The following is a 27,399-nucleotide window of genomic DNA, read 5'->3' as shown; positions in this document are numbered from 1 at the left end:
TATAACAGCTAGGGTTTTCATCAGACATATTGTCAAATTGAGCAACTGCATGCTGAAGTGGTGCTTACTGATTCCGGCAACTATTTGCAGGGGGCTTTTCGGAGCCGACAGGGGCCGGAGTGAGGGTCTGGTCTATCCCTATGGTATCTGATGACGAGGGAAAGCCCACCTTATCAGCGACAGCTTGTCAAACTTGATATATTTCCACGCACACACTACCAGGAATCCTGGCACCGGAGGGGGGAAGGATCAATTGATAGTCTTTGATCGACATTTCACACTCGTTCACTCAATCACTTGCGTTTAACTGCACTCGTTAGTCCCTCAATCATGGCGCGGAGATTAGCAGACCTGCTCGCAATCGAGCAGACGGGGCCGAACCAGTTCATCTCCAAGGAGCCGCCGCAGCGCCTGGGCAACGCGATGCCCATCGGCTACGGCGGGTGCACGGCGGGGATAGCAGCGCGCGCGGCGAGCGAGACGGTCCCGGGCTCGTTCGCGCTGTACTCGCTCGTGGGCCACTTCCTCGGCCCGGCGTCGACGACCGAGAGGCTGGCCTGCACCGTCCACGCGACGCGCGACACCAAGACCTTTGCGACGCGGCGGGTCGTGGTCAGCCAGCGGCAGCCCGGCGGCCAGCTGCGCCCGTGCATGGAGCTGACGGCCGAATTCCACGTGGTCGAGCCCGCGGTGCTGGCGTACTCGGCGCCGCCGTCGATCCCGTTCGCCGGGCCCGCGGAGAGCCCCACGGCCATGGAGCTGGCGGACAGGGCCGTGGCCCAGGGCCTGTGCGGCCGGGAGCTGGTCGAGAAGCACGTCATCATGTTCACGATGATGGAGCAGTACTTCGACACGAGGACCTGCGCGGAGGGCCTGAACGGGCAGAACGTCCTGGGCCTGGTGCGGACGCTGCCGACGGACCAGGACCACCTGCCGGTGACGGAGAGGAGCTCGGGGGACTGGTCCAAGACGAAGGAGCCGCTGGCGTCGGCGGGGGAGAAGAACGCCGCCCTCGCGTTCCTGATGGACGGCGGCCTGTCCTTCCTCCCGCTGTGGCACGAGAAGATGTGGTTCGACGACGCGGGGGCCTGCTCGACGCTGGAGTTTGCCCTGCGGCTCTTCACGCCCGACGTCGATCTGAGCAGCTGGCACCTCCGCGAGAGGAAGACGATCGCCGCGGGGTTCGGCCGGTCGTACTCGGAGAGCCGGCTGTGGGACGAGAAGCGGAACTTGGTGGCCTGCATGACGCAGCAGTGCATACTGCGGGCGAAGCCACAGGACAAAGGGAGGGCGTCGCTGTGAAAAGAAGAAGGATCTGCGCGACTGTGACTGTGCATATTTATATACCTACACTACACTCTAGACTAGATGGGACATTTTTCCTTGTTTGTTTTGATTTGGGCCAGGATGGATCAGGGCTGCCCACTGTGCTGTCCTCATCACGGTATGCCCGTTGCATGTTCACACGTGGGCCTTCGGGCAAGTCATGACTCGCGCCCCTGAGAGAGATCGACACAGGTCGATCTGTGTTTCAAACCCACCTGGACAGCCGCAGTCAATGCCGGAGACAGGCCAAGCGAGATGAAGTATGGGGTGAAGAGAGAAAGGGATAGGGATGGAGGCTGGCTGTGACGACGACGTCGCGCCCGGAATAAGGTTGGATATCATATTTCGGCTAAGGAGCGTACATTAGAGAAGAGACCGCCAAATGTGGAATACACGAGAAATATTCAACATGATCAACAATTCTTAAGCTTAGCACCCATCCATCCAGGCCTGCGATCTGTAGTAAGGTTGCGGGTGATCTCCTCCCAATCTCTCTTTCGTGATCCTCTTCTCTTCAAGTTTAGAGCCGCGCTCTTTTGACTGGCAAATTCCATTCTTTTCAAAGACGTTCGAAAAATGGTCGTCACTGTTGGTGACGTCGTCAACGCCACTTGGAGCCCTCCACCCGCAGCATGGCTAAACTTCACCAACTGCTCTGCAGCAGCCGCCTGGCTTGCTGCATATGGCCAACTTTATGAGGACGAGGGCTCGCTGTGGGATGGTGTGTCTTTTGATATCGTGATTGGCTATCTGGGGTCCATGATACCGAGGAATTGGACGAAACCAACAGATGCGAACCTTTTGGTTTGGTACCATGAGAAGAATTACTTTCGTGATAACAATGCACTTCTCATGGATATGATCAACTTCCCATTGTCAAAGTGCAGTGCTCAGGTCTGCCCAAAGCTCCAGTGGGAAGGTGATCCAGATCTCACAGGCGTCGGAGTGAGTGCTACTAGCTTTTATAATTTCTCCATCGACCCCTGTTGTTGGTGCTGACCCCTGCCTCACTAGGCCATGTTGTCTTATTACATGCTAGCCATCTTTGCAACTTTATACTTTGTCGTTCTATTCAAGGATAGCCTCAGGGACTACTCCGGAGTAGCTGTGCCCGCAGGACGGAGAGAGGGATACACGATCCTCATCAACTGCTTCCGGAAGTCCCTGAATACCTTCCAAGAGTGAGTCCCCTCTGTATTACAAAGTAGGTTAAAGCACCATGTCTGACACCTAGTCCCCAGCGCCGTCCTCCTCTTCGCCATATCAGTAAACATCGCCTCCATCACGCGCTGGGCAGCACCGATAGTCCACCCGCACGAGCCGCACGCCTTCTACGGCCTCCTCAACGCAAACTTCATGTCCTCCTTCTCCATCTTCCCGGCGCTGGCGCTGCAGTCGCTGTCCCCGGGGCTGCGCAGGAAGCGCATCCGCCTGTTCCTCTGGTTCCTCGTCATCATCTTCGCCCTGACGGTCGAGGTCCTCTACCGCTACGTCTACGGCGCCTACTTCCAGTTCCTGTGGAACCAGGACACGATGGTGTCCGAGGACATCTGGCTGGCAAAGTGCGACTCGCACAAGATGCGCGCCATCCTCGCCTCCATGACGACGGCGGGCCACGTGTTCCTCGCGCTCAACTGCCTCCGCTGGCTGTACCACGCCACCGCCACGTTCCGCCGCGACGCCCTCGAGAAGCTCAAGGACGGGCGGGTCGACTACTCGGGCGCGGGGCCCTGGCGCCGCCGGTGGGAGGCGTCGCAGCCCTACCTGCGGCTGATCGACGGCGCCGTCTGCGGGCTGTTCATGTGGACCTTCCTGTTCCTCTTCACCGCGTACAGGGAGGCGGTCAAGCAGAAGGCGGGCGAGTCGGACCAGGACGCGGAGTGGACGTTTGGGCAGGTCCTCTCGCTGGTCACATGGGCGCCCGTGGCGCTTGAGCTCATCACTGTCTATCTTTGTGAGTGGCCTGCTAGCCATGGGGTGTCGCTTGGAACCCACATTACCTCTGCGGCTTACCTGCCCTCCGCAGTGGGTCATGATACTAACAGCCCAGCAGATGAGACCAAAGGCCGCGCCAAGGAAAAGAGCGCCGCCAGTTTCCGCCCGCTGTCCTTGTCGATGTCGAACCCGTCGCACCACGAGAAGCCGGATAACGAGTACGTGTACAGGAACCAGTGGCACAGAGTGCCCCTGGAAGACCTTGAGCGGACGACGCGGTATAGCTTGGACGGCCGTTCGACCCAGGCCCGGCCATGGCCTCGGCTGCCCGTGACGCCGAGGAAGAGCCACTTCAATTAGCCCCCGGGGACATTTCTGGCCGCCCTAGAATTCTACACTGTTAATTGCCATATTTCTTGGTGCCGTGTCCGACAGCCCGTGTTCTTTCTCGCATCCGAGCCTTCTAAACCCACGGCGTGGGTGTGAAAGCTGGATCAGTGTCCAGTTGCGTGCTCGCACCTCAAGTGCTACGTGTCTGGCGCGAAGAGCTTTAGGCGCCCCGTGAATGCAGCCATCTATGTAGGCTCCCGGTATTTCGTGATTCATACCCGAGGGCATGACTTCACACCATCCAAGGAGAGTACTGCAGCCTGTTTCACTCCAGTAGCCATGAACAAAGCACTGCATACGAAGAAGGAGAAAGGCAAGCATCGATGATCTACGCGTAACGGGGTATTGCGGTTCCATGTGGCCCAGATCCCATGGAATTTCTCCTTCAATATACATAGATGGTTCCGGAGACTTGAAACAAGCCCGTGAGACGTCATAGCCCTTAGCCGTCATCAGTCTAGTGATCGGATTCTGGATTTCTGACTACAAAGACGACATCACTGACTGCATCCTTTGCGACTTTCCAGGCACTGGGGAAGGAAATTCATCTCTAACAGTCAGGTTCGAACAATGCAGTGCGGCTACTGATTGCACCATGATCCCAGACGGTAATAAGAAAAGTAGAAGGGGTATAGAGAATGAGGGCAGATGCCGTTTCGATGCCGTTTCGATGCGGGAGATTGCGATTGAGTTAGTAGAGAGCCATTATCCAGGTATCGAGATACAGTCACGAGATGTAGCACTTGCCAGCTGGCGCCACTTGCAGGTAGATGGTGCGAGTTGGTCGTGGGGTGGGATGGGCCACGCAACGTCAGCTTGAGGGCTCCCACATCGGCCTGGGGTGGCGTTATGAGTCGAAATTTGACTTTATGAATCCGGTCTTCGTTGCAGTTGAGGCGAAGGACGGAGGCGTAAGCCTCGCACACTCGATGCCGTATCTTATGGCCGAGAAGAGCCGAACTCACGTGGCCTCACGGCGATGCAGTGTGACAAGAGGGGACTGGCCACGTAAACGATGATTGCAACTGCTGGCTCCCACGCTGACCTGTTCTTAATCCAGGTGATAGAAACACAAACTCTGACACGGAGGCGACACGTCAGTAGTCGCGAGGCGCGTCGTTTATGTCATGGAGCATCCGGTCCAAGTCACGGTCGACGGCAGCCAACGGCGCTTGGGTAGCCTCGGAGGGACGGTGAGGGAAGGTGATGGGCGGCGTGAGTGTCGTCTCCTGACCGAAGGTATTGGCCGAGACATGCCAGACAACGGCGACCAGCTTACAGATGTTACACGGTGAATGCCCGACCGTGGTGCGTGATGTCTCACGGAGCCCAGGAATCGAGGGGATCAAGCCATATAACAGGTCAACGCGGGGGCTGATCTTGATCTGGCAGCAAGGCGTCCGGGTTTGGTGTCGAGACAACACACAATCTTGATCTTGGGTCGCGGGCGTCACCATCCATCTGCATGTTAGGGGCTGGCCAAAGGTGGCCGTGGAGGGGGTACTTGGTCGAAGTCGAGGTACATGAAGCAAGTCATCTCAGACAGTTCCTGGGGCAGACCGAATGAGGCTCTCGCGACGTGGCCCAGGACTGGCAACGGGGTCTTGTGTTGCCCTGGCCCTGTGGTGGATGAAGTCATGTTGTCTGAGACAGTGGACCGTGACGGGGGAGGCTAAAGGCTGTCGAACTGCCAGCAAGTGAGACACCCGAGGAACGATGTGTAGCGCCGAGGGTGGGGCTTTGACCGATCTCGAGGAATTGAGTCGATGAGGAAGGGAACCCACGTGTGGACCTGAGGCCTGGTGTTGGAACTGAGGGGTGCAGCAACTTGTAGTCACCACCCCGGAGGATGACCACACCACGCCACACCACCGAGGGACCCCGGCGAGATTGGGGAGAAATCTCGTCAGGTAAATTCGATAAAATGAATTTTGGATTTCTCCAGGCAAAGATAAATTCCTTGGTGAGGAGGCCTGTCTCTGAACCCTGCGGATGCTTGTCGACTGGGTGGCAACCAACTCCTGACCATCTAAGTTTTGAAGCTCTCCCACGAGTCCGGTCATCCTCATGGACGCAGGGGCAAGATGCGTGGGATCTGCAACGCAGGATACCAACCGTGATGCGTCCCACGAGACCCAGGGGAAAATTCAAATTCCTGAGGGCATTGACCTGACTGCTGGATGGCTTCGTGGGGGCAGCAGCAGCAGCGAAGCCGGATGGATAGTTTGCGCATCTCCGCCTCCCGGGGCTGCCCGGTGAGCAGCTTGCGAGGTTATTTTGTGAGTGAGTCACCGCGTTCGGATTGATATCAGCCAACAGATGGCGATGTCGGCTCTCGCTTCGTTCTTCCAGCAGCCACCAGCCAGTGCCCAATTGGCAGCTCCTCTCAGCTCGGAGGAAAAGCAAAAGGGGAAAGTCGGTCCCAAATACGTCACCGACATCAGTCGACACCAGCCGCGTGGCGTTCAGGCTAAAGGATAAGGAGGTTGGTGTCGCGATAAAGAGGGCTGGACGTCCACACCTTCAGCCACGCCGCGCGGGATTATTTCGAGACAGGCCAGGAGACCCGGGAGGGCCTGGAGGGCCTGGAGGGCCTGGGGAACCTGGAGAACCTGGACAGACAAAAGAGATAAAATCGAGTGATTTTTCTGATTGGGCAGAAATGTCATCGAGGGATCGAAAAAGGAAGGCAGATTGCGATAATAAGGGCGTGGTTAAGACTCTGGCTAGGGTAGCTCCCGTGGGTTTGGACATCACATGTCGTGTGGCGGAGGGCGCTTGACCGTTGGACAGAGTTGAGCAGGAGCTCAAGTGGCCGCAATCAGGAGGCACTGCGCAGGCCCGCCCCAGGGATCCCCCAGGCTTCCTGGGGGACTCGGGAGAGCTCCCAGCACGGTCCGTCCAGTGTGCTCGCGTGGCGGCCCACCCACCAGGCTGCTAGAGCCGCCCCACCGTTCCCGCCGCTCCGTTCCTCGCCCTCCACCAGGCCGTGTGCCCCGTCCCTAGCTGCCTAGCAGGCCCCTAGCAGCCCCTGGACGGCGTCGATTCGTCCCCTGGGCCACGGATGACTGACACCTGGCCCCTGCCCTGCATGAACAAGTCGGGGCATTGTGGTCATCTGTCCAAGACGATGCCGGGACAACTCATCACTGTCAACCACCCCTTCAGCTTCAGGCAACATATACGAGAGTATGGGGTACGAGGTGGAAAAACAAGGCGATGGCGACGGCGACGGCGACGGGTGAAGTGTTGGTCGGACGGGACAAGGAAACGGAAGGGGGAAACGGTCCATGCCGCACACACGAAACTACTCCGTACAGACGTACAGCACAGACTCCCGCAGGTAGCATCAAACCCCAGTCACAAACAACCACCACCACCACCACCACCACCACATCAACATCAGGCTATCGGCGCGGGTGCCCGCGCGTAGAGTGCAGACAATTCGACGCAGATGACCTCCTGCCCCAACCTTATAGCACCTTGACGGCCCCTCACCGAGCAGCACGGCCCAAGCCGGGACGAGATGATGGATGGGCCATCTGCCAAACTGCATACTGCCTCGATCCCAGCACGATCGCCAGCCTCCACGGCGCGTTACCTGCCGCCCCGGTGACAACGACACCACTCCCACCATGCTGGGTAGCCAACGCTGGCGTGCTGTGCTTGTCCTGCACGGGACTGGTGCCGGCATGGCAGCATGGCGACGCACAGACGGCCCGACGCCGCTCGCAGCTTGACGGCAGCATACTATACACAGTAGATTAGACCCACCCGCCGCGCCACATCCACCAGACCCCCACGCAGGCACGCAGGCTTGCTCACCGGCCGTTATAGTAAGCACATACGCTCCGCTCCTTTGGCCGACCTACCGACCCACCCCCGCCGAGTCCAGTCCAGTCAAGTCCAGTCGAGCAGCCAGCCTCGAACCGAACGACCTCGACACCCGGCAGCCCGCATGTTGCTGTGCCCCTCCCAGGCATTTGACCTCGTGCCAGTCAGCCATGCCTGCGTCGTCTGGCATCTTGGCTACATGCTGTGCGGACTGGGACGTGCTTATGCAGACAGGCTGCGGGCAGGGCATTGTAGGGCAGGGCGGGCAGGCAGGCAGGCAGGCAGCCTTCCATGGCTGTGCTCCATGGCCCTTCCACACGGCTCGGCTACTCATGTCTCAGGCTTTGTCTGCCTGATTTCGCCCTTAGTCAGCCGTCTTCGATCAGGCCGGCTCTGCCCGCCCAGATATTCCAGCAGCGTATATCGCCGAACTGCCGCGGCACCAACCACCTTGTACCACGCGCAGGGCCCTCTTCCGCTCCCTCATCGCTGGATATGGATGTGGCCCGGAGAACAAGGCAGCCCGCCCTCTGCTGCCTGAAGAATGCGGAACACAAACCAGCGGTCTGCCTAAGACATGTACGCTGTCCCTCGTTTCCGATCTTCCTCTGCGTGCCGCTCGAGGGGTTGCAGCTTACATCAGCGCCAGGATTCCTGCGTCGCTAGCGAGGTAAGACGAATGTGAGTACGCGGTGGGGCAGTTGGGGCTGGCCCCCTTTCCGTGTACTGTGTAACGTGTTCGCGTGGGCGTCGTGATTCGATGATCTTCGCACCCGCATAGTATTGCCTGCAACCACCCCCGCGCAGGATTGAGCCCTACAGGGCGAGGACGTGTTAGTGACACCGCTGCACGACTGAGGCTCAACACCTTGCGTCTGCCGCTCCATGCAATGCCTTCGTGCATCGTCCTCTCCGGTGTGTAGGGCTGCCGGGCCTTCTCACACCGGTCTGCCTTGTTTCCTTCTATCACCGAGACATGTCAGAGCTGGCCATTGTTATAAGTGGTCCGTCGTCCACCTTGCTGACCCAAGGTGAGATGACACCCACCGGAAGTCTTCAGTCACTCTTCCTCGTAACACTGCTCCATCCTGTGACTACCATCATCGCCTTAGTCTCTACTGTTATATAACTCCCCAAACAGAAAGCTTGGCTTAAATTACTTGCACCAACAAATCGTCTGGCACATCACGCCTACATCCACATCCAGCCATCGTCGTACGAGCAACGATTCACGCAGACATACACACACATACGAAACAGGATGGAATCCATCACAGCCCCAACATCAACAGACCACCCCCTCAACCAAGACCGCAAGAAGGGAGGCGACCGCGCCACAGCCCGGCGGCAGTTCTTCCCCCGCGCGTCCGGCCTGCCCCGCGGCAAGGTGAGGACAGCCGGCGCCTCAGAGCACGCCAGCAAGACAAACGTCGGGGACATGTGAGATGTGACCAAGCGGGTGCTGCCATAAGATGGGGGGGGGGGAGGGGGGAGGGGGGAGCGGATTTCTACGGCGCCCACATCGGCGACAGATTGGGAGAAGAACAGATTGTTGTCGTTTACGGGTGATTACGATCACGGGCAACAGGCATCGAGCCCACTACGTACCCCGGGTGTGCGAGGGAGCACTGCACAGCATTTAACAATAGCGAGATCTCCTTTTGAGAGGCCGCAAGGTCAAGAATATTATTTGAAACTATGATCCTAGCAGTATACATCGTGTTGTTGGCCTTTGACAGGACCAAAACAAAAACTTGTGTGTCTGAGAAAGACTTTTTTTTTTTTTTTTTTTGCGCAACCCCAAACGCCCAGTGCAAGTCTCTTCGCGAGTCTCGCCGTTGGACAAGCCCGTGGCATTTGGGGTTCCTTTTCTTTTTGTTGTTGTTTTCCACGCACGCCTATACCAATACTCGCTGGGCCATGATCTTCTGGTCGAACAGGGGATTGCCGGTGTCGGGACTTGGGACGGTCGAAGCAGACTGCGGTTTCCTGAAGAAAAAGTCGAATATAAACATAGCAAGAAGCCAAAGTGAACACCCGTTCTCCGAGTGTTCGGGTATCTCCGGGTATCGTACGCAAGGTCAGCTCGTCGCAAGGTCAGCTCGTCTTTCCCATCGGGGAGTCGCACTGGGCTGACTGGACGCTAAGGAGTAGCCATGTTCGAAAAACAGAAATTGAACCGATGCGCGTATCAATGAACAGGTGCCCAGACGGTAACACCACCCATCAAAATAAAGAATAGAAGAAAATAAATCAGAAGCAGGGCCAGCTGCACAAACACGATGGCAGGGGTGGTCCTTCCCCCTCCGCCCGAAATCAAAAAGCCGACCACATTCAACTCCACGGTGGGTCACTGTCCCAGAGACCAAAATTGAGGAGGACTGGGTCTATCAGCTCGGGATCCGGGTGCAAGCCTGGCGGGTCCGCGGGCTCCTCCCCGGCCTCATCTGCCAATGGGAAACGCCTCTTGTCGAGCTTCGCCGGGTCCACAGTCCCAGATGGGGTGGGGCGTGAAGCCCCAGGCAGGGCATACACGGACCCATCTGCTCGAGCAGAGAGGTCGGGGCCGTTGAGGAACACCGGGCGGCCTTGCTCGAAATAGGCACCCGGGATGGCGAAGGCAGGCATAGGTCCCGGCGCGGGATCCTGCTGGCGAAGGGCCCCCTGGACCTGGTGGTTTGTTCCCATAGGGCCGTGTGTGGCCCCAAACCGGTCCCGATTGGGGTTTTGGCGATGGGGAGGGAGGTGATTGTTAGAGCCGTCCGCCTCCGTCTCGCCCTCCGAGTCGTCACCCTGCCCCTGATATGGCCTCTTGCAGGGGCGACCAACCAACATCTGTTTGCCAGGAATAGGACTGGCAGCTGCCCCATTGTTCGGCTCGCGAGGTTGGGGCGGCCCGTCCCCTGCTGTCAAGACGTCTTCGCGCTGGGGCTGAGCAGGCTTTCTAGGCTTTCTAGCCTTTTTGTTGTCAGAGGGTCCCTCTGCTTGTTGGGATGCCTCCTCTCTCAGCCTTTTGCATTCAGGGCATTTGTGAATAGCATTCCCGTTTTTGTTTTTACGGCCAGTTGTCGAGGGCTTGCTTTTTCGATCTTGACAGCCTGGGCAGTACACAAGCTGGCGCCCAGTCCTGGGCTTCTTCGAGTTTGTCGCGACGACACTATTAGGTACATTGTGAGTTGATTGGATATTTTCCGTGTTTGAATTCCCGGGGAAGCTTACATCACGCTTTGAGCTGATTCCTCGCTGGGGGAACGGGATGGCCGCTGCTCTGGTGCCATGATAGAGGACTTGCTTGTTGCAGGTGAAGCAAGTAGTAGATACTGAGCCGTTGATGGAAGCCTTTGATTCGCGAACGTTTGCGCAGGTGTATTGAGAAGGTCCTTTTCAAGTAGTGCTATTGAGATATAACGCGTTTAGGACTGAGACGGGTCGCAGGGCAAAAAAAAGAAAAAGCGGAAGAAAATTGGGCGGGCCTGCATTTCCAATATATGTGAAAAAATGGTCGACGGTTCGCTACTTAAGTATGCCTAGTATGCCGGCGGGCGCGCAGCTAGTAGTTCCAGCTCCCACAGGCCAGTCATATTAATCATTATACTAGCCTTCGCGAATATTTAATAGGCGTGGGTGGTGACGGCTAAGGCACCCCTGTCTGCCAGATGCCTTAGGCCTTCACCGTAGTCGCAGGCCCGGGGGCAGCGGGTGTAGGCCTGACTAGGTACTTCATGACCACCACGACCAGTAAGAGGACGAAATAGAGCACTGCCAGTACAAGAAGGTCCGTGTACTGGTCGCTGACTGGGTACGCCGTGTTTAAACGCGGGCCCGCGTCCAGCGCCTCGACCGCTATGGTTTTCATCGTCGAGACGATGCCGCTAATGGCACCGAACAAGGCCACGCCTTCCTGCCACCAGCCACGGTTCCACCCAAGCGCAGCAGCGATCCGGAAGTCCATGGCGCACATGACCACACACAATGCGCACGCGACGTAGACGAAGGGCAGGAGGCCCACGCCCATGTCTGCCTTAGCCAGGCGGCCAATCTCGATAGACTCCATTAGGGCGATAGCGAAGATGCAGAAGTAGTAGAGGCCTACGGTGCCGCTGCGCACCCAGCGTCTGCGAACATTGGAGTGTAGGACCTCGGTAGGCGGCACTCTGGTGCGAATTAGCCCCAATGCCGCCAGGGCGACGATGAGGACCCAGGTCGGTAGTGGCGCTAGCACTGTGTCGAAGAAGCACTGCGATGGGAGGCCAGGCGAAGCTCCCTGAAGAAATGACTACGTGTCTGTTAGTCGACACCGCATGTCTCGTGTGCGGCACGAGAGCCGAAGGGCACACTCACGACATCCTCTTGTCTGTTCTGGCACAGCATCATGACGGCGACGGGGTTCGATGATCAGGCCAGCTTGCCATCGAGTTGTTGGGGTCGTGGCTGAGATCGGTGGTGTTGGGCGGCGACAATAAGAATGATGAAGAAGTTGTGAAGAACGAGAGACGTTCAAGTTGTTTCACATTCACGTGCTCGACGAAGCGCACTAGGACGGGCTGGGTCTGAAACACCACCGACTGCTGCTTGGCACAGACATTCTTGCCGGCGACATCAATTGATGCTCCCCAAGGCGAGTACCGCAGCGGCATCGTGCATATGCCAAGACGGCAGTGGCAGCCGCTTAGCCCATTCGGGGCTCCCGCGATTGGAGTGTTCCGTAGCCTGGCAGCCTGGCAGCCCTGGAGCATTGGCACTGTGACCTGGTGCGGCCAACATGCAAGGCGGCAAGGACGGGTATGGTAGGAAGATATCGACGACGTTCCGACTTCTGTGGCGGCTTGTTCGGGGAGAAACGGCTAGTCAGGGGATGCGGCTGATGGAGTGGGGGTCGGCGTGGGGGTGGGGTACTGGGAGGACTTCGATTCGTTTTGCTCGGCTGCCGTCCTTAGCCAGTGTGGCTCCAGCGGTCTCTTCATCAACATTTTAGATATGCCCCCTGACTGCACGCACCTGGTGCATTTCACACCGCCCCTGCCAACACACATGGCTTGATGCTTATTGTTCCGAAGTCGGGATGAAGTAATCCGTTCCCTGTTAAATGTATTTTATTAGCTAAGATATATTTCTTCTTATATAGTAGAATTAAACCAGATGGAGCTAACCTTGCAATATATTTTATTCTTTTTACCCTTCACCTTATTCATGTTAACCTTGCTCACTGCTAGGTGTACACACCACAGCCCCTTGCTTGCTCTACATTATATAGTAAAAGGCAAGAGATAAATTCACTGAGGAGATCCCATCCCGCTCTACGTTGTATTGCTCAAATCCACAGGCTTGAAAGCAGGACGGTCGCCTCCGAATTTATAGGTCTAAGGGGCCACGTTTTTCTTACACTAATATATTTAGTACTCACGGCGGCGCTCACACTATTCAACCCTATTAGCGGGGTTATACAGTAGGTCTATAAAAAAAACACTAATCTTAAAAAATGTTTGTAAAATATATATTGCCACTCTATTATATTATTATAAGTATTATAGTTATATCGGGCTAGGGGCCGAGGTGGGCGACTAGGTGTATAGGCTACCTATAGCCTCTAAGGCCTTAAGCTCTTCTAGTATTAAAACTTAGAACTATTAAGAATTTCCTCCCTCTCTTTCTTTCTTTCTTAAATAAATTAAATATAATTTAAAATTCTATATTTCTAAGTAAAATTTAAAAGCTTTATTATTATTATATTCTTTTTATAAAAATAAATATAAAGATATTAATTATTAGAAAAATTATAAATATTTTTAATTATATAATTATAATTTTAAAATAAATATATAATATAATTTAAATTATAAAGAATTTAATAAAGAATGTTATATAATAGTTATAATTTTAATTAAATGAGTATAACTAATTTAAAATTATTAATTTAGTGGGTTTTATATAGGTATTTTCGAGATTGGCGTGTTTTTTTTTAGCAGCTCCACTGTACCGCAGCAGCGCGACCGCCGCACGATGGGCCGATCGGGGAGACCAGGCAATTCCAGGCCGGTGGGGGGCGGCACGGTGCCGGCGATCTCGGCCCCCTCGCGGGCGCTACCGAGCGAATCGGTCCTCCACCGTGTCCCGGTCTTGACCCACCCGTCACCGACGACCGCTGCCGACGGGACCACGGCGCACCAGCAGACCGCGGCCGGTGTCGACCGCGACGTCCAGGTTCCCACGACGGACCTGGTCTCGACGCTGATGCCGGTCCCGAACCTGGAGGAGTAGCTCGGCGCCCCCAGGACCACGTGACCCGCCTGAGAATTATGTTCAACTACTGGTGCGGCACAAATATTGACAAGGCGTTGGCCTTTCCTTCCAGCCATTATTATTTGGACAGGAGAGGTTATAGGCGTTAACTGCCACTAGTTTCGCTTCTATTCTACATAGGTCTCAGGACACATAGCGCTTTCATATTATAGCAAACACTCAAGGCCCAGCATTTAAATAACATGTAGTATTAATAAAAGTAGTAAGATTATAATACATATATGTGGCCTTAGCCTTATGATGTATAGATGAGGCTAAGGAACGAATAGATGAGGCTAAGGAATGTATAGATAAGGTTAAGGAGTACCGTTTTAATAGCGGTGCATACATAGAACTAGCGGATTACCTGTGGGCCTCGGCTTCCACTTACTCACTCTTGGTGGAGTGGGTGCTAAAAACCTATAACGGTTAAAACCTTGTAATACCTACACCTATTTATTTTTATTACTTTTCTTTATAAAACCCTACTTTTTAATTAAGTATATTTCCTTTATTAGATTTTATATAAAGAAAAATTAAATATCTTTAAAATTTTTATTTTATAAAGATTAATAATAAAATATTTTTAAAATTTTAAGGTTAAAGTTTAAAATTTTAATTTTTTTAATTAAAGGTTTTTTAAAATTAATATATTTATTTAAATAAATTATATTATTAAAAAGTAAAAGTATTAAAATATTTTTAAAATTATTATTTTTATATAAATAATATTTATAAAAATACTTTTAAAATTAAAGTTATTATAATTTATTTCTTTATAATATTTTTAATATTATAAATCCTTTTTAAAAGTTTAATTCTTTATTTTTTTATAATTAAATTATAATTTTAAAAATATTATTTTTATATAAAAAGAAATTCTATTAAAATTTTAAAAATAAAAATAGGTAGGTATAAATATTATAAGGTTTTAACTATTAATATATATTAAAATTAAACTAGGCTAACTTTAAGCTAATTTTCAGCCTAGTTTTAGTATAAAAGGCTCCACTATACTTAAAAAAAGCACTTCCCCACTTATTCCACTAATATTAAAGCTTTAAAAATTCATTCTTTTACTATATACTATAAGTACTTATTAAATAATAACTATAATATAATAATAATAATTACTTTTTAATAATAATCCCTATATTAATTACCTATAATATATATATTTTATTTTAAGATTAGTACTCTCTTTTATTAAAAGCCTTACTTCTTTACTAACTAATATTACCTACTAACCCTCTCCTTACTAATTAACCCCTTTAAATTAATTTACCCTCTTACTATAAATAACGTTTATTAAATCACCTTAATTAATAATTCCAACCAATCCTTATTAACTAATTAAATTAATATATTTTATAAAACTACCTATAGCTCCCTTTATAAAACTACCTATAACTAAAATTAAAAATAAAAACATAATTAAATAAAAAAAATTATAATAACCCTTAAAGTTAAATTAATAGCCTTTAATTTAATTAGGAAAATTCTAACTATTGTACTATTAAAGATAGTAACTTTTATATATTAAATAAACATTTAATATATATTAAAATTAAATTAAGCTAACTTTAAGCTAATTTTTAACCTAGTTTTAATATATAAAACTCTACTATACTTAAAAAGAGTACTTCCCTACCTATTCTACTAATATTAAAGCTCTAAGAATTCATTCTTTTACTATATACTATAAGTACCTATTAACTATTATAGGTTTTTAACACCTTTTATACTAAGGGTGTAAGGGGGTAAGGAAGGCCTACCCCTTAGGTAAATAACTATTAGCCTTCCTAACTACCTATATATTCTTCTTTTATAGACATACTATATTAATTAATATTTATTTCTACTTTAAGGTGTGGTTTATTACTTTATAATATATTAAATAACTTTTAATATTAAACTTTATATTAGTTATAATAATTATTTAATTTATATAAAAAAGACTTATTATTAGTTATAACATTTAAAGGTACTTTATTAGTAACTAATTAACATACTACTCTATGCTTAATAGTAAGAGGTTTAGAGTGAGTAATTTAAATTGACAAGTGTACTCTGATGATCTCATTAAGATATCCTGTTTAATCACCCATCTAACTGCCAACCCTCAAGATCTCCGCGGCCCTCAACACCGCTCTGGCCGTCTTGCCAATCCACTCGACAGCAGCCTCTTCATTGACCGCGTTGATGTTATCTGTAACAGCAGGAAACACGTCCGCACCATACCCATTATCGATTCCCGGCGCAGAAATTACATTCTTGAACGTCTCACGCCCGGGCAACCCTCCCGCGCTCGCGAACCCGCGTGAGAAATCCCTGAACTTGGAGTTGACCACCTCGAGTATCACGCCGTCATCAAAGGACACCGCCGTCTGCGCCACCTTGTCGATGTTCTCCGCCTGCTCCGTGAACTGCGCGACGGCGTCCGCGATGGGCGAGATGTCGAGCCCGGGCAGGTCGGATTCCGCGACGGTCTCGGTCAGCTCGTCGAGGTATGCCGAGAGGACGCTGGCGGCGTTGGGGAGGTCCCACGGGATCAGGGGGTCGTCAGCTATGTGGTAGAGTATCAGGGTCATCCATTGGCCGATTGCTGTGTGCAGCTTGAAACCTGGGTCGCCGAATTTAGACATCCAAGCATAGGAGTCGTAGTTGGAGTGATAGTGGTAGACGGGGTCCGTCTTCCCGCCGTCGCTGCCGATATCGATCTGCACTCGTGTTAGGGCCGTCCTTGGAGTCATGAAAAGTCGAGTTCAGGTAGAGAATCAGGGCGATGAAATACTTACACAGCCAATTCCGTTTTGGTAGAAGCTGGCATAATCAGAGCCACTACCAAGCGGAGAGATCTCGCCCTCTGTTACATTGTACCACATATCGTACAGCGTGGGGAAGTTTCCCCAGTCTTGAGGGAAGATGATCTTCTTCATCTGTTCAACTACAAAGGTCTGAATCTCACCAGAGCCAGAGAAGGCAGGTCTCGGGCCCGAGACTGCAACGTCAAGGTTGAGATAGGCCACTGCAGTGGTCTGCAGCCAGGGAAGATGAGACTCAACCCATTCGGTTGAGCCCTGGAGGCCGAACTCTTCGGCGTCCCATGAACCAAGAATGCTGCTTTATGTTAGCATCGAAATTGTGTGTGCACATAGATAGCAGCCGGGCATCGCCACATACATAGTCCTTCGCGGTTTCCATCCCTTCTCAAGCAGCTTTCCAAATGCATTGGCTAGCTCGATGAGCACAGCGCTGCCTGAATTTGGGTCTGCTGCGCCGCCGATCACCCACGCGTCTCTGTGGTTCCCAACAACCACGACCTCGTTCGGGCTTGTTCCGTTGATAACACCGATGGCGTCCCAGACAGGCTCAATCGACTCGTGCATCAGATGGTCTATATTGACGAGCGCGCCGGGAGCAGGTCCAGAGTCATAAGTGATATTACCGAAACCGCCTATCCAACCGCTTCGGTTGGCTTCTTTGGCGGTGACACCGTGCCCTTGAAGGCTCGCAAGGAGCGGAAGCGCATCTTTCATGCTAATTGGTATGGATGGTATAGATGGGTTGTAGAGCGAGGTATTCCCACGAGGAGAGTCAGGAGCGGAAGCCCAACCGACAGTCGACGGGTCACCAGAATAGAGGGACGAGAAGCGGACGCTGCCTCTCTGAATCGAAGAGGGGTTCCTAGCCGGGCCATCTGGTGGGCCTGTCAGACAAAAGCTCATGCTTCGCGGAAGGGGGATGACGGACTTGGATACGCCTCATAACCATTTTCCTCGGTAACCTCTCCATCGTCAAGTGGATCCGTGTAGATGATGCAGCCTGCCATCCCGTTGTCTTGGGCATTCTTTACCTTGGTGCCTCGGTATATGCCGCCATAATTCGCCATTGCAATTTTGTCTTTCAAGTCGATCCCAGCGTCAATCAAGACCTGGAAGTCAGCACGAGTACCGCGTCTACGCGCATTAGAATCGGCCACAAAGTTCACCATCTGCATACAACTCACCCAACGTAAACATATTCCGCGGTGACATTACCACTCCCACTCATAGCATGGTAGGCCGGGATCAAGTTGGGATAGCTACTTGTATCGTCCTCGGCCAACACATCTTCGACCAAGTTCGCCTTGTGGGTTGTCCCATCTGCCCTGATAAGCGCCAAGCTCGAATGTTCGGGGTAGGTGTACCAGATGGGGTACTCGGCCAGCCAGGAGTCGAAACCAGCATCTTTCCACTTCTGTGCTGTCCACTCCGCCATCGACTTATTGTGGGAGCCCAGGTGGTCGCCATGAGTGTAGTAGTAGGACCAGTCGCTCAGACTCTTGTGGTCAAATGAATTTACGAGAACTGATTCAGTCTCTGTCAGAGTAGGCGGGAACTCTACTTCTGCCCGTTTGGCATGCTTGTTATGGGCCTGGTGCTGGTGTATGCGGCGGTGTAGCGCATCCCAGTCTCTTTGGCAGGCACACGCCAGACCGCCCAGAAGGGCGAACAAATTTAACAGACGAAACATTGAGAGCTCAATTGGGTTCAAGCAAACTCAGAATACGGTCATTCAGAACAGGAGGGCCGATGCTCACATCCACTACAGTTGCTGGTCCACCGCATCTTTTATTTGCAAACCGCAGCCTAGAATTCTGAGTCAGGATCTACTCCGTCAGCAGAAACGGTGCCGAAAAGCAGGGCAGCTATCGTTCTCGGCCTGAGTCTTTTGTGATTCGACGATAGCCGTCTATAGTCCGGTGTCGTGATCACCCGCAGCTGCCTCATTCAGGAACGGTTGCACCACGATGAACTGCAATCGCGGGGTATAATGGCTTGGCGCACAGTGAGCTGAAGCGGGGGAGAGCGATGACGGACGCTGTCTTGGCACACATCACCGGTTGCACGGGCTAGGACTGTGGTGTTGATGCGGAGATGCATCTATTTATTCATCCTACCGTTGTTGGCCGCAGCCGTCGCCGAGCTGGCACATTCGGGGTCTAATTTCACGGCTTGGCACATAGATGACCTGAGCGAGGTTGACCCCTTTGTCAGACTGATCGAGGCTCACAGAGAGCCAGTCTTTCAAGGTTCACTATTTCTATAAGATAGTCCAGAAGCACATGTGCAGTCATGACCACCCCATGCTGCCTGAGCAAGCACCTCTAGGTATTGTTCAGAAGCAGAGCCGAACGATACTTTGAGTCAAGTGCAAGATTGTTGGTGTGATTGAATCTATCAATCTCACAGGACTGGTATGTTTCTGCGACGATATGATCTCCATTCAGGAAGTGTTCTCTTGAAGAGCCATTCGTCCGATGTGAGCTGCAAGTCTTCGATAGCACTCGCCCACCTTACTAGCTCCACCTCCGCCCACGCAGTTTGCATGATCGCGAGCCCAAATGGCATTCCGTCACTCGAGTGTACACCTGCTGGAATCGTTATCATTGGGTACCCTGCTTGCGCCGCGATCTGATACGTTTGCCCCACGTCTGGCGGTACGAGGAGCCCATTGAGTTTTGCCTTTCCTTCAGGGAGTTCTTGATCGCCGCCCTTTAATGCCCAGTCAATTCCATCCCGGGTCTTCCCTTGGCAAAAGGAAAGGGCTTGCCAGTAAGTTTCATTCCTGATACCGCCGGTAGCTAGGGACGCCAGGAATCCGTCCTGGCCTGACGCGAACGCGGGAATGCCTCCTTCGTCAGGGTAGGCATAGCCGCCTTCGCTACCATCGTTTTCGTAGTTGAACTTGACAATGTCTTCCAAGCTTTTCATATTGGTGTTTCCCAGCTCAGAAAGGTATGACTTTATGTTGTTGTAGAAGTCGACCGCCACCACTGTGTATTCGCTTTCGTTGGAACGACCTCTGGTTGTTCCCCAGTCCCAGTCCCAACCATCTTTGCTCACAAGTGTCTCGAAGTCCAGGATCTCCGTCTCGTTCACAATGGTGGCTCCGGACGACTCTATCAACCTCAAGATGGAGACAAGAATCTCTTGCTGCTCGACGTCAGCATATACCCAGAAGCTTTTCCAAGGTAGGCCAAAAATTGCGCCTTCGAGACTGCTCTTATCGGAAATGAACTGTGCATAACCATTTTCTGGCGTATTTCCATGTTGGGGAAAAGTGTAGTTGTCCCGTTGGTCGACGCCGTATATCGCGTCCAATGCATAAGTAGCGTCTCGAACGGTACGGCCAAATGTTCCCACCGTGTCCTGGTGCTCACACTCAGGGACCACGCCGCTCCTCGAAGTAACACCGACAGTGGGTTTGATTCCAACAATGGCGTTCCTCTCTGCCGGATTGATGACGCTTCCATCCGTCTCCGTCCCAAGAGAAAATGCGACTGCGTTTGCAGCGACCCCGGCCGCGCTGCCGGAACTACTTCCGCCTGGGTTCAAAGTAAGGTTGTAGGCGCTCCTGGATTGCCCACCTCGCGCTGAGTAACCCTCCGAGTACCTATTGCTCCTCATGTCCGCCCATTCACTCAGCGTGGCCTTCCCGAGCAGCACGGCGCCCGCATCGCGTAGTCTCTTGACCACAAAGGCATCTCGGGGCACGGTACTACCGAGTAAAGCCCAGCTTCCCGCTGTGGTCTCGAGGTTGTCCTTTGTTGCGATGTTATCCTTGACCGTGAAAGGGATTCCGTGCAGCGGGCCCCGGACTCGTCCGGCTGCCCGCTCGTCGTCCATCTGGGCGGCGATAGCAAGTGCGTCTGGATTAAACTGCAGGAGTGATTTTATGTAGGAGTTTGTTTGATATGTGCGAATCATGTAGCAGGCCACCAGCTGTTGGGATGTGAGGCTGCCGTTGGCCATAGCAGCTTGCATCTGGTCGATGCTCGCCTCTTCAAGCCCAAAGGTGCCGCAGGGCGGCATAGGGAAGAGCGCTACAGAGTCTGCATATTGCTCAAGGGGAAACAAAGACGGTATCAGGCTGATGCTTGGTGCATTTTGGGCCTCGGTAGGATGCCCAGACATGGCCGCTGGCCATACGGACAATGCAACGAGAAGATCATGTACACGCATTCTCAACTCTGCTAGAGCTCATTGAACTGAACGGCTGGCACATGAGGGGAGACTGGCCAACGTAGCACTGTCAAGCTCGGCTATGAAATGAAAAACAAGTTGAGCGATCTTGCATACAGCTAATGCAGTGTCACCACGCTATCCTTCGGTGACGGGCAAGCTCCATTTTCAATCGGATGCCAAGCCTTCCGGCCGCTGTTGTTGATACGCTGCCCATTATCGTAATGATCGGAAGATTGTGTCAAGTAGCTTGGCTACAGCACTGAAGTCGACCTAACGGCCGGACGAGTGGTGCTCAAGGATGGAGACATGAATCTGACCATGAGTTCTGGCTTCCTTTACAATTTCAAGGAATAGTTTGCAAGGCCGTCAACAACTGTCTGTGTCCTTGAGGCAATAACAGCTTGAGATACACTGACTGTTGCATTCCATTGGAACGGATGGTCCTCACTTTGGCTGGTAGTTACTTTTGACATAGTATTACGTATACTAAGATGCTGGTGTGAAGATTAGGAACAGACTTTATGGAAACGTCACTTCTAGTTCGAGACCATGACGCATTGATTTTACGTACAGACGACACATGTTATTTCACATGCCGAGCCTTACGCTGCCGCTGTACCGTCATTATCATTCACGCCATTAAAAAATAAACAGGGTATTATCCACAGACTTCATATAGCCTTTATCACAAATATGGTGACTGAGAATGTTATCTTGGTGTCACTCCTGTTATGATAATACTGTGGTCCAAAACCTCGACAACTGCGACTATCTCATCCTAGATTTTGCCCAGGCCGGAACCGCGGGTAACATCATCGATGACTTTGTTCAGAGGCGTCAAGTTATACTTGTACGGTGCCTTTGTGAAATTTCCAACCCTAGTGATATTCACACCAGCGTCTCCAAAGTCATTTTTGGCACCCAAGTTGGCAAATCCGTCCAGCTCTTCGTCCCCGCAGACGCAGGTGTTGGGGCTGTCCTCGGGAATGACAAGACCGTAAGTGCTGAGAGCCTCGCTTGTGTTCCCGCGGAAGACGTTGCCCTCAACGAGGACGTGGTTATCGGAGCGGGAATGGATGGCCTGGAAGTAAAAGTCGTTATAGTAGTTGTTATAAACGTGTTGTCGACCAAAGCGACCGGCGGGGCCACGAGTACCCTCACGCTCCCAGCGGTTGTGGTGGTAGGTGATGCGTAGCTTGAAGGTGTCGACGTCCCGGAGCACATCACTATTTCCAACCAAAGATGACTGCAAACGGGTCAGTGACATTCCAGTTGGAGGAATTGGGTTTTCTTGCCTTCCAGTGATCGTGAAAGTAATTCCAGGACACTGTGACCCAATTGGAGCCACGGACAATATCGAGCTGCCCATCATTATAGTCAGGGCCATTGTCTAGACCACTCGACTCGAACTCGTTGTGGTCAACCCAAACGCGGGTTGAGTTGACGATCTGAAGCGCATCTGCGTTTAAGACCTTGCGAATACCAAGATTTCGGATAATGACATTGTCTAGTGGTGAAGTTAGTCCTGCTATGGGTCCTCAAGTGTTGTATTCTAGGACTTTCCAAAACATGAAAGACGGGGATCCGTGAAAGGTGAAAAGTGATGCTTACCGGAGCCGCTAACGTCGATACCGTTGCCAATGAGTTCACCACCACGACCCGAACCGAGGAGAGAGGTGTTCGAGCCAACCTTCAGACGTGCCGGAGGATTCGTGAGCGTGCCATTGAGATAGACAATTTTCTTCGCGCTACCAGCAACAGCGCTCTGGAGAGCTTCAAAAGTATCTACGACTGTGGTTGTGCCGCCCTGACCGCCGGTGGTGGATCCGATGGGGTTGTCCTTTGCGAAGCCGACGAGATCAAAATCCAGCTTACCTCCCTTGCCGCCGTAACCAACGCCCCTCTGCTGGTGCTCGTCTTGAGCCACGGGAGAGGCAGAGGCGAGAAGAGGAAGGAGCGTGATAAGAAAGAGAGATATCTTCATCTTGTCCGATCCGAAGGGGGGCGAGGGGCTGATCGAAGCGGTGCTTCACTTGGAGAAAGATGGGTGCTGAGGTGTGTTATGCTCAACAAATCAGGGCAGCCTCGTTCAAGTTATATGCATCGCGGCCAGAAAGTCGGTAAGTCATGAGTTCATCCCGTCAGCTCTGGACCGCCGCCACGATGGATGATTTCCCCTCACGTTGGTAAGAATGTGTAGTCTCTGCTGCTTGGCGACCACATCCTGGACATTTAGCCGTGGATTCATTTGCTCGCTGCCAACATGTCGATGTATTGCTCCTTGGCGCACACCGGCGAGCAGCAGTGTCTACACGTGATGAGCATGCCAAGGGAGAAGGAAGATCATTGAGTGGTGGAATTTCTATTCGGAGAGGCGTCTCTAGTGAACCGGCCCAGGCTGGGAACTCAGATTTCATTTCCCAATGGCAAGGCGCGGACCATTGGTGCCTTTTTATGCTTTACCAACTATAGCACGCACAGCAATAGTACAAGCACGGCTCTGTGATGTTGAGCGGTCGACTTGATTTCATCCTTGTCGGAGGATCTGAATACATACCCAGGTCGCATGCTGACAGGGTGTCACCAAGAAATGACCAAGGCCCCAGTGCTGCACCCCTCCAATACTTTTAGTGTAGGAATCTCCGGGCATAACGCGGGGAAGGACACCACTTCGCACCTCATTTCAGACAAGGTTGCCGCGCATGCCAAGTCCAACCCAGTGTCGGGCGAGTTGAGCGTATGGAGAGGAAAGGTCAGTTTCCGAGCCTGAATACCTGGGTATCGCATTGAAAGTCAAGTGAAAAGTTCTACTTTCAAACCATAATCTCGGAGTCTTTCTTCCTTCCGGTCGCTCTTCTTCATCTCCATGGAGGTCGGCGCCTGTTTAAGCATTTTGCCACGCAGGCATTCTTTGTCCACAGTGCCTTCATCGTAGGTATCACCGCTACCCATTGGATATTCAGTCACCTTTTCAGGCATGCTCAAGAGCTTTATCACAGCTTTGAGCCAACTTCAAAGCCGCACCCAATGCTTGTCTAGGTATTTATCAATTCTTATGTGAGTACTCACTCTCTCAAGATAGAAGCAAGCCTCATTTTGTTATTCTGATGGAATCAATGGAAACATCAACGGAAGCTTATGGTTGAGTTCGCCTTGACAAAGAAGAACCAGCGCTTGATGTGCTTCGCCCATCCCGAGGTCGCCAAGGTTGCTGGCGAGTCTGTCGTGACCCAAGGGCGGCGGGCTAATAATCCGATGTTGGTAAACAACAACAGCGCGCACTATTCCAGGAAAGGAGAGTGCATTTGAGGTAGACAGTGCGAGCTTGAAATCTGAAGCCTGAGATGCATGTGTTTCAATGCTGCAATCTTGCACATACCTGCGAGTTGAGCGACGCGTGCAAGTGACAGAAGCCACGAGACCACAAAATTCGAGTACCTCGAATCGGTGGAACGGATGGCTGTCGATGGAAACAACACGACTGAAACAAGGTACTATAAATCAGTGGACCATGGGAGGAGGAACAAAACTCAATATGTAGGAGAAGCCAAATTCGTGCAAGCAGAAGGCATATGTGTGTGGTCTGTTGACTACCTAGGTAGATGGTACTGCTACAGTGGGATAGAGCCTGAGTTTCTCTTTATACATCCTGCAACAGGCTTGCTTGACGATAATATTTTGATCTTCATGGCTGCACCTGAGCACATCATTGATGCACGCAAAATCTGTAGCTGCCAGTGTGGACTGTTTTCGGACCCGACCTTCTGCGGCAGACGTGTGGTTCTCTCTCGGCGTCCACCTATGGGACCACAATTTCTGTCGGCGAAGAAAAGGAGAGGTGCCTGACTAGGCCCAGCAGACTTTGGTCCGACTCCACCACTCAGCTTGCCCCATACTGATGATCATTCCTCCAACAACAATCCATTTGGATGCGTGTCAAGAAGCTGTGGGGATCCAGCATGAGTTCCGCCCTTCCCCTACCAACGTGCCGAAACCACGCAACACGTGGTCGGGGGTACCAAATCCAAACAGCAGGATGGATCTTTGGAGTTGGAAATTACTCTCCTTGAGACCCAGAATGCTTATTCCGGCCGTAATGACCAGTCTCATGTAAGGCTGTAGGAGATGGCTTTACCCCTGCTCAAGGCTTAGGGACTTCTTGGGGGGCCACCAAGCATACACCATAGCCCCTCGAATGCACTCTCACGGTTTCTCTTTTATTTTTCCCCTGACACTCGTGATCGATACCACCGATCTGTCGAAGTTAAAAGATGCACACGATATTCACCGTTCGTTAGTCTTCCATTTGCTCGTTGGCATCCGAGACCAACCCTTGGGAAGCTAGTCTGGAGGGCTGGACGTGCTCGTCCCGCCGCTTCACGGCCTTGAGACATGGGACACATTATTGCGAAGTTCAAGTCAAACTCTGTTCTAAATCATCCATGTTCATCCGCTCTTGCTATCATTGTACTCCTGAAGCGGCCAGCGGAATCATCGCTGTGCTGTTGTGCAACGAGGGGTCGGGGGGGGGGGGGGCGAACCAGAATTATTAGGGAGAGGAATGTCAAAACTCTCTAGCCTTTCCTTAATTCGCACGCTCTACCACTAGTTCAACGCTTCTGGAAAGGAAGGATTCGTAGATATATGGCCTAGGTAGGCTGTGACCTCATGCAGTTCGAGTTGAAGGACACGAATCACACGGCGACGACGTCATTGTTCGCTCCTCGTAATAAATATCTTGTCAAAGCCAGATATCGTGGGCGCGTATTTGTCGGGCCACATTAATAAGACCCCGAGTCGTGTTCTTGGCCTCTGTCAGCTGTCAGGCTTGTCAGGGTCGGCTTTGGGTAGCTCCCATGATTGCTACCTTCCTTACCCGGCGTTGGGACTAAGGAGCTTTGGGACATATACTGCCGTTTACATCAGCCATGATGAAATATCCAGCATTATACCAAGGTTCATCGTTAAGAATTCTTTGGTACTGAGGAAACGGGCCACATGATCACTTGAGCGTTGCAATCGGGCACCAGGCCCTACAATTATTCATTCATTCACGTGGCTCACTCATGGCATTGTAATATGGCAAAAGACATGCGATATTCTCCAGCACGCGCTCTCGCGTACAGGTTTTGATACCGACCCAATGTGTCTTCATGTCGTGTCAATCATAAAGGATGGATAAGCGAAAGTAGACTCTAGGGACAGTAGACTGAACATGGGCCTTTCTCTAAACAGAAACCCCCCACTTCCCGTGTAGTCTATTTGCAGAACTTGTGGACCTCGTTTTTAGCACTTGACACCGCATTCATAGTGATAGACAGTTCATCTTCGTTGTTGGGTCAGCAGACGCTTCGACTACATGCAACGTTATCTTGGAGGCAGTTTTTTTCTGATTCAGGTGCTCGAGGATATGAAGCCAGACATATCGTATCGACCCATTGGGCAGGCTTGAGGATTTTCGATGGGTAATGTCAGGGTAAGGTCGTTGTTCTGTAGATGATGAGCGGCTGGGAACGAGTCAGGCATGCGGCATGTCAATCTGTTGCAACGCGGAGCAGAGTGCCGAGGGCTCAATGAGCGCAGGTGGATCACCTGGTCCCAAGTCGTCGAAGATCGCAGGTCAGGGTCCTCTTTAGGGGGGACAATGGAGACCGTGGGTTCTGCGATGGTTCTATTTTTATAACCCACAGGCTTCCTGTATCCGAAGGGAGACGGAGTCAACAACCCGACGCCCTGAGGCCGTGGACACTGGATACCTTGGGCACTCAGTCTAGCTTGGGTAGGCAGGCACTCCGTACTCGGACCCTATCGACACAAAGGCTCGCAAAACTGCCGATTGACCATACTACTAGACTAAACTAGCCTCAACGGCTCAGTCCTGGTTGGACGTTACGTCGTGACGTAGCACAGTAGCTCAATCAATAGTGAAGAACCCTTGTCCCCTTGGGACCCCGGGTTTCTTCTAACGTTCCCGTCCGAACTCCGACCTGGCTGCGTGACTAAGATCATCAGCACTAACATTGAGCAGGCCGCCTTCTCCCACATTCTGCAGCCAAATACGAGATCGCCCATTCGCGGACCAGCCAGCCGCCAGGTCTGTGGCCCAAGCTGGGGACAACGGAAAAGCTCCAGAGGAGCTCTGGACACCCCGTTACCTGGGCCTACTCTTGACTGGCAGTCGGGATCGCCTGAAGGACTGATCGGCCAACGCACTTCGCCTTGTGGGGATGAGGTGACCGGGATTGCCGCTTTGTCTGTACCTAGGTAGCGCGGTGATCGGTGCCAATGAGCTCCGCTGTAAAGACAACTGATACCCACACCCGCCACGGGGTAATGCCGAGATCTCGCGCAGTCTCGTGCAGAGGGCCGGATAGCCCTAGCAGGCACAGCCAGGACCGTAGCGGTGCGTGCAGACATCAACATCCTGTTCCAGTGTTTGCATACTGTCGACTTCAAGTTGTGTAGAGAAATTTCTCAACAAAACAGCAGCAACACCGCCAGGGTTGAAGCCGCCCACAGTCCTGTGGTGTCACATGTTTCGCATGAGTTTTTGGCAATTTCAAATACCCCGCTGCGAGGATGGATATACTTAGTATTAGGCTTGACATCACAGTTAAGGCAGACT

General features: G+C 52.0%; 6 protein-coding genes across 6 annotated transcripts; 3 read left to right on the top strand and 3 right to left on the bottom strand.

The window, feature by feature from the left end:
• The first annotated feature begins 159 nt into the window (after positions 1-159).
• On the top strand, positions 160-1,753 carry KVR01_000163 (uncharacterized protein). The gene has a single exon (XM_044781486.1). The coding sequence runs from the start codon at positions 331-333 to the stop codon at positions 1,300-1,302; it is 972 nt and encodes a 323-aa protein (XP_044650112.1). The 5' UTR covers positions 160-330; the 3' UTR covers positions 1,303-1,753.
• Positions 1,754-1,902: 149 nt separating this feature from the next.
• Positions 1,903-3,665, top strand: KVR01_000932 (uncharacterized protein; the record flags this gene model as incomplete). The annotated part of the gene is made up of 4 exons (XM_044790209.1): positions 1,903-2,271; positions 2,341-2,507; positions 2,568-3,280; positions 3,568-3,665. The coding sequence occupies 4 exons, from the start codon at positions 1,903-1,905 to the stop codon at positions 3,663-3,665; spliced, it is 1,347 nt and encodes a 448-aa protein (XP_044650881.1).
• Positions 3,666-8,746: 5,081 nt separating this feature from the next.
• KVR01_000259 (uncharacterized protein) lies at positions 8,747-9,179 on the top strand (the record flags this gene model as incomplete). Its single annotated transcript, XM_044789641.1, has 2 exons — positions 8,747-8,925; positions 9,152-9,179. 2 exons carry the CDS (start codon positions 8,747-8,749, stop codon positions 9,177-9,179), a joined length of 207 nt encoding a protein of 68 aa, XP_044650208.1.
• Positions 9,180-10,938: 1,759 nt separating this feature from the next.
• Positions 10,939-12,266, bottom strand: KVR01_000169 (uncharacterized protein). Its single transcript, XM_044785901.1, has 2 exons — positions 11,827-12,266; positions 10,939-11,761 (listed from the first exon to the last, which is right to left on the bottom strand). The coding sequence occupies exons 1-2, from the start codon at positions 11,857-11,859 to the stop codon at positions 11,147-11,149; spliced, it is 648 nt and encodes a 215-aa protein (XP_044650118.1). The 5' UTR covers positions 11,860-12,266; the 3' UTR covers positions 10,939-11,146.
• Positions 12,267-14,816: 2,550 nt separating this feature from the next.
• On the bottom strand, positions 14,817-18,279 carry KVR01_000282 (uncharacterized protein; the record flags this gene model as incomplete). Its single annotated transcript, XM_044788355.1, has 6 exons — positions 14,817-14,837; positions 15,885-16,484; positions 16,563-16,884; positions 16,948-17,464; positions 17,518-17,723; positions 17,774-18,279. 6 exons carry the CDS (start codon positions 18,277-18,279, stop codon positions 14,817-14,819), a joined length of 2,172 nt encoding a protein of 723 aa, XP_044650231.1.
• A 619-nt stretch (positions 18,280-18,898) lies between these two features.
• KVR01_000221 (uncharacterized protein) lies at positions 18,899-20,810 on the bottom strand. The gene has a single exon (XM_044789627.1). The coding sequence runs from the start codon at positions 20,769-20,771 to the stop codon at positions 18,993-18,995; it is 1,779 nt and encodes a 592-aa protein (XP_044650170.1). The 5' UTR covers positions 20,772-20,810; the 3' UTR covers positions 18,899-18,992.
• Positions 20,811-27,399: the final 6,589 nt, after the last annotated feature.

Source organism: Diaporthe batatas (genome assembly GCF_019321695.1).
Source record: "Diaporthe batatas strain CRI 302-4 chromosome Unknown Contig00001, whole genome shotgun sequence".
Lineage (NCBI taxonomy): Eukaryota > Fungi > Ascomycota > Sordariomycetes > Diaporthales > Diaporthaceae > Diaporthe > Diaporthe batatas.
This window is presented reverse-complemented; position numbering and strand designations above follow the sequence as displayed.

Excerpts from the sequence above, each read along its gene's own strand:
- KVR01_000163 (XM_044781486.1), top strand. The coding sequence starts at position 331 with ATGGCGCGGAGATTAGCAGACCTGCTCGCAATCGAGCAGACGGGGCCG.
- KVR01_000169 (XM_044785901.1), bottom strand. The coding sequence starts at position 11,859 with ATGATGCTGTGCCAGAACAGACAAGAGGATGTC. Across the intron at positions 11,762-11,826 it reads AGAACAGACAAGAGGATGTC|TCATTTCTTCAGGGAGCTTC; the intron begins GTGAGTGTGCCC and ends ACAGACACGTAG.
- KVR01_000221 (XM_044789627.1), bottom strand. The coding sequence starts at position 20,771 with ATGCGTGTACATGATCTTCTCGTTGCATTGTCCGTATGGCCAGCGGCC.